A 6,014-nucleotide genomic window follows, 5' to 3' on the forward strand; every position below is an offset into this window, starting at 1 on the left:
GCCGGGGGGGGCCGGGGGGCGGGGGGGCCGGGGGGGGGGGGGGGGGGGGGGAGATGAGGCAGTGGCCGGGTCACCTGGGCTGTCACCTCCAGGTAAGCACGCCGGGGAGGGGAGGGCTCTGATGGCTTCTAGGTGGGGGAGTGACAGGCTTAGTTTGACATGTTGCTGTGTGCTTCTCAAACTTTACTGTGCACACGGCTCGTCTGGGCATCTTGTTAAAACAAGGCTCCAGTTCAATAGGTCACGATTCTGCACTTCTAACGAGCTTTCTGGTGATAGTAAAGCTGCTGATCTGAGGATGGCACTTGGAGTAGCAAGAGTTTCAGAGACTCCCAGGCTTGGAGCAGGTGGATTTGAGAGGCACGTTCTTATGGACTTAGGGAGGCGTCCCAGGGACTCAGGAGAGCTGTGCTGAGGTGTGAACGAAGCAGTAGCAGAAAGAGAGGTGGACCGTAAATACAGGAGGCGAAGCTGGCAGAATTTAGAAGTGACTGGACGTGGCGGGGTGGCTTCAGGTGAAGGACAGTAAGGATGACGCCCAGCTTCCTAGGTTGTTTGTTTGTTTGTTTGGCCACGCCTCGCAGCTTGCAGGATCTTAGATCACTGACCAGGGATGGAACCCGGGCCCCGGCAGTGAGAGCACCGTCTTAACCACTGGACCGCCAGGGAACGCCCCCAGCTTCCTAGTTTAGCTTTGGGCTTTCTTTTCTTTTTTGTTTGTTCTTGTTACTTTGACGTCCTTTCATCACACCATCAACTCTGGGATCTGCGTCCCACAGAAGGATGAGGTCAGAGGAAGAAAAAAAGAAAAAATGTCCCCAAGAATATGTGTTGTAGATTTGAGACAGAATTTCCCGCCAGCGTCGTACGAGTGCCCGAGATGTCCCGTCGATCTAACTGAGGAGAGACCCTTCCCCTCCCCATCTCTCCATTACTGAGCAATACATTGGGGGCCTGGAAAACGGCGTGATTCGATACTGGGACCAGCTCTGCTCTAATGATCTGACTGCTGGGATCCTTGGGGACGCTCTCACCCCTTCTGACTCCCAGGAGACTCAGGAGCGGGGCGGGGCTGGGGAGAACGGCCTGGGAGTTGTAAAGTGAGGGAACTGAGCATCTGCACGTTTTGTGATGGAAGCAGCAACCGCACAACGTGATCCAGAGGCGTCTGGTGGAGGGGAACCCGAGCCGGCCTCACGGGGGAGCATCCCTCGGTGCAGACCGCGATCCACGGCCAGGAGAGCGGGAGGAGGGCCAGCAAGACAGAAAGGCCAGCTCTTCGGGTCAACTGCAAGGTGAGACCCCGCTCCTGGGCCTGCTCCCCTCACCCACTCTCCCTTCTGCCCCAGTGGTGAGGGAGGGATGGGGGCGCCCTCTCCCCAGGCTGGGCCACAAACTGGGATCCTCCACGTCCTTTGCTTCCCGCCCCTCGCCGCCCCGTCTTTCCGAGGTGCACACGACTCCCTTTCCCGGAGCAAAGTATCACCTTTCAACGTGACTGCGCTCCGCACACAAATGGTGCGCGCGTGCGGATAACGCAGCCCTCCCGCGAAAGCTCACGTACTCCAGACCACAGCCTTGTCATCCCAGAGCCAACGCCGAGCCGTTCCCTCCCTCCTGCCCGGCTTTGCTCGGCGCTTCCTCTGCCCGCGTCGTCCTAGGTCCACGTTCTCCCATCCTTCCAGCCTCAGCTGTCACTGCCTCCGGGAAAGCCCCCCTGACTTTCCCGATGGAAGAGCCTTTCCTCCGGCTCAACATCGAAGGCTCTAGACTCACAACGCACAGCCTTAACGCTCTCTCCCTGCACTGGTGACCCCCCACTCCCCTGCATCCAGGGGAGCAGCCTCCCCTGCTGCCCCTTCCACGTGCCCACGCACAGCAGACCTCAGCAAACAGTGTGGGAGGAGAAAACAATGTGTTTGGCGGTACCCAAGCGCAAACCCAAACGTGTTTTTATCGAAAAGGAAGCGACCTCGTCTTCCTTCGCCTGCGGTGGCGAATCTGTTCCCCACATCTAATTTCCTAACCGGGTACTGCGGTGCCCCCATCCCTCCTCACTCCCACCCCCGACTCCTCTGACGGGAGGCCCTCGGCCCCACTCTCAACAAGCACAGGCGCAGACCTGCACTCCGGGTCGAATCCTCCCCGAAGTACGCCCTCACCGCCCGCGGCTTTACTTCCTTCCTTGAGTCCTTATCTGACCCAGTTCTGCTCAACTGCATGAGTCCCATAAAAAACACCCTTAACTCACTTTTTTGTGGGCGGGAGGCCGCACTCAGCGGCTTGTGGGGCTCTCAGTTCCTCGACCGGGGATTGAACCCGCGCCCTTGGCAGTGAAAGCGTGGGGTCCTAACCACTGGACCGCCAGGGAACTCCCAGCCCTTCACTCATTTCTGAAAGGGACCCATCAGGGGCTGGGAAAGATGACAGAGCCAGTCCCAACCCTTTCTCCTCCCTACCCCCGGGGACTCACGGAGTCCCCTCCCCTCCCCCCTTTCTCAGTGCCGGGACCAGGTTCTTCAGGTGGCCGTGGACACAGGCACCCACTACAATCAGATCTCCGCTGGATGCCTCAGCCGCCTGGGGTAAGACGGGGGCCCAAAAGAATGGGTAGGGAGGGGGCTTCTTTCTGGGGTGATGAAAATATTCTGAAATTAGTGATGGTTGCAGAACTCTGTTGTCTACTTTATTTTTATTTTTTTTATAAATTTATTTTATTTATTTTTGGCTGCGTTGGGTCTTCGTTGCTGCACGCGGGCTGTCTCTAGTTGCGGCGAGTGGGGGCTACTCTTCGTTGCTGTGCGCGGGCTTCTCATTGCAGTGGCTTGTCTTGTTGCAGAGCACGGGCTGTAGGCGCACGGGCTTCAGTAGTTGTGGCACACAGGCTCAGTAGTTGTGGCTCGCGGGCTCTAGAGCACAGGTGTCTACTTTATTTATTTATTTATTTTTGTTTATTTTTTTGCGGTACACGGGCCCCTCACTGCTGTGGCCCCTCCCGTTGCGGAGCACAGGCTCCGGGCGCGCAGGCTCTGCGGCCATGGCTCACGGGCCCAGCCGCTCCGCGGCATGTGGGATCCTCCCGGACCGGGGCGCGAACCCGGCTCCCCTGCATCGGCAGGCGGAAGCGCAACCACTGCGCCACCAGGGAAGCCCTGTTGTCTACTTTAAAAGGGTGACTTTTGGGAGTTCCCTGCTGGTCTAGTGGTTAGGATTCAGAGCGTTCACTGCCGTGTCCTGGGCTCAATCCCTGGTCCAGGAACTGAGATCTCATAGGCCGCGTGGCACGGACAAAAAAAAAGAAAAAACAAAAAAGAAGAAAAAGAGTGACTTTCGTGGTATATGAACGGTATCTCAATAAAGCTGTTACCTTTTTGAAGAGTTGACAGGGGCTCTGGCAGAGAAGACAGGATTGAGACCCCACGTGGGTCCAGGGTTGGCTGAGAACCCAAAGCGTGGTGGGGAAGGACTCTCGCGGAGTACCGGGGTGGGGGGCTGTGGTGGCCATAAGCCTTGCTTCCCGACCGCAGGTTGGGGAGGAGGGTCCTAGAAGCCCCGGCCCAGGTGGGGCAGCTGGAGCTCCAGCTGGGCCAGGCGACCGTGGCGTGCCCAGCCCAGGTGGTAGGTGAGTCCCCTCTCCGTCAGCGTCCCCGCACCCCTGCTCTGGCGGCTCTCCCTCCTGGGCGGGGCGAAGGCGGAGCCTCTCAACTCCTGCCAGCACAGACAAGGAACCCCCAAAGATGCTCTGATTATCCCCAAGGTTCTGTGGCCTGGGGTGGGGTGGGGGAGCAGAGAAGGGGCGAGTGCTGACGGGAGGACAGCAGCACTCTCCAACGGCTCCCGCAGACGTGGAGAGCCCTGAACTCTGCCTCGGCCTGCAGACGTGGAGAGCCCTGAACTCTGCCTCGGCCTGCAGACGCTGCGCTCTCGAGGTAAGGGGGGTGCTCGTGCTGACACCCACACCCAGGGCCTGAGCCCGAGGGCTGGGGAAAGAGGTGGGGGCACGGGTGTGGAAGCAGGGCCAGGCTCCGATGAGAAGGACCTGGAGATGTGGAATTTCACCCTCGATCCTTAGAGGTTCCTTATTTGTGAAAAAGGTGGAGAACTGGGTCCCTCCGTGATAGCGGTCCAGGTGAATGGAAACAGGGAGGGGAGAAGAGCAGGGTGCCGTGGGAAGGCGGAGGGGAACAAAGCAGCGTGGCTGGGAGAGGGGTTACCTGCCCAGGTGAGCTCACCGTCCCCCAAGCCCACAGCGCTGCATTGACCTGGAGCACGGCGCGCTGCGGCTGAAAGCCCCCTTCCCTCAGCTGCCCTTCCTGCCTTGGCGCCAAGAGCTGCCCCAGACCGTCCCCAGGGGGAAGCGCCTTGCCTGAAGGGAAGAGCCACGGGGGACGGGGCACGACTAGAGCCAGGCAGCTGGGACAGCTGGGTCTGTCCCTCTTGTCACCACCCTGACCCCACCGTCCCATTTCCCAGTCAGCCACACTCGCCTGCTTCTCAGCACCTGCCCCATCCCCCAGGAGGAGTGTTCCCTGGAGAGGGCCCGCGATCTCAGGGTTCTGGTTTCCCCGTCCTCTCTCATCCCCCCGCGCCCCCCGTCCCAAGAAGAGCAGAGCTAAATCAGGACTGCAGAAAAGGACATCAGCAGAGCGGGGTCCTGGCTGGGCCCCTGGCACAGCAGGGGGTGGCCCGAGTCCAAGGCTGCAGGCTGCTGCTGGCCCCTGCCTGCCCCGTCCACCCCAAACACCGTCGAGGCCATGACTCCGCGTGGCTCGCCTCACAACTAGCCCGCCCGCCTCCCCGGCCCGGGCCCCTGGACCTGCTGTGTCCACTTCTCTGATGTGCACACAGCTGAGCGGGAGAGAAACGGCCACAACAGTAGAGGAATGCCTGGCCCACGAGGGCCGGGGGTTCCTTCATCGGCTGCCTCTTCTGGGGCTGCAAACGTCTGAAGCCAGTTATTATTTGATGCCCTGCGCAAACCGGGGGTAAACCTCTACCATTTACTCCAGATACGTACCCTCCACCTGCTTCCTCACCCACTGGGCATGTGTGGAGAGCCTTTGGGGAACTGCCCCCCAAGGCAGACAGGATGGTGGCGTTGCCAGGACCCAGACTTAACCCGACCAATATTCCTTCTTATTTCTAGAACTATCCACTTCGTTAGACCTTCTTCCCACCCCTCATCTCTGGCCTCCTGAGCTTGAGCTGGTCTTTTCTGGCATCAGTGGCTACCCACCCCCCGACCCACTCCCCCCGGCCCTTGAGTCCAGCAAAGACACAAGGAGGCTTTGCCACCTTCCCTGTGAAGAGCCCAAACCTCAAAGGGCCAGGCCCCTGGGTGCCTTTCTGGCTGGTTTGAGTCTCTCCTATGTTGGATTAGGGGGAGAGGAAGACAGTGGTATAAGTAACCGGACCAGGGGACTAGGGCACTGGGGTCGGAATCAAAACCCTGAGGCTGGAGTAGATTAGATCTGAGCCGAACCAGGATCTGCCGTGACCCCGGCCACACCTTTCTCAGCTGCGTCCTCTGCGCCCAGAGGAGGGAGAGGGGAGGGGCTCACTGGCCAGGTCTGAGAGTGCGCTGGCCCCTGGGCCGTGCTCCTTGACCCCTGCTCTCCCGGGCCTCGCCCTGTCCCCCTCCCTTCTGCCTCGTTTGCTTCTGCAATTGCAGACCCAGGCCGAGGCCCTCAGCTCAGTGGCTTCTCCATTTGAATAACCACCTGTTTGTCTTAGCTAGCGTCCTTCTCTGCTTCTCAGACGCTGAATGACCACTCTGCCCTTGTTCCCTTACAGAAGGAAATGTGAATGGGGACGTTCCCTCAGGCTGAGCCCTCTGGCTGGGGTCACTATAACCGACAGCAGTGGCTTTCCAACTCCTCTGAACACAACTCAGCAGGAAGTGTATTCTACACTGCACTCAGTACACACACGTGCACGGACACGTACGAGTATAACAAAACAATCCTTCCCTACACGTGAGCAATATACTCCCATATTTTTTATCCTACTTAGTC

At 59.4% G+C, this 6,014-nt stretch overlaps 1 protein-coding gene across 1 annotated transcript in view; it reads left to right on the top strand.

The window, feature by feature from the left end:
• The window catches only part of NRIP2 (nuclear receptor interacting protein 2), a 6,819-nt gene extending 2,433 nt beyond the window's left edge, over nucleotides 1-4,386 (top strand). The window contains 6 exon segments of the mRNA XM_028484651.2: nucleotides 1,142-1,189; nucleotides 1,191-1,295; nucleotides 2,503-2,585; nucleotides 3,528-3,622; nucleotides 3,844-3,897; nucleotides 4,252-4,386. Of these exon segments, the coding sequence (XP_028340452.1) occupies nucleotides 1,142-1,189; nucleotides 1,191-1,295; nucleotides 2,503-2,585; nucleotides 3,528-3,622; nucleotides 3,844-3,897; nucleotides 4,252-4,370 (504 nt within the window). The 3' untranslated portion in view covers nucleotides 4,371-4,386.
• The last annotated feature ends 1,628 nt before the right edge of the window (nucleotides 4,387-6,014 follow it).

This window comes from Physeter macrocephalus, unplaced genomic scaffold (assembly GCF_002837175.3).
Source record: "Physeter macrocephalus isolate SW-GA unplaced genomic scaffold, ASM283717v5 random_205, whole genome shotgun sequence".
Lineage (NCBI taxonomy): Eukaryota > Metazoa > Chordata > Mammalia > Artiodactyla > Physeteridae > Physeter > Physeter macrocephalus.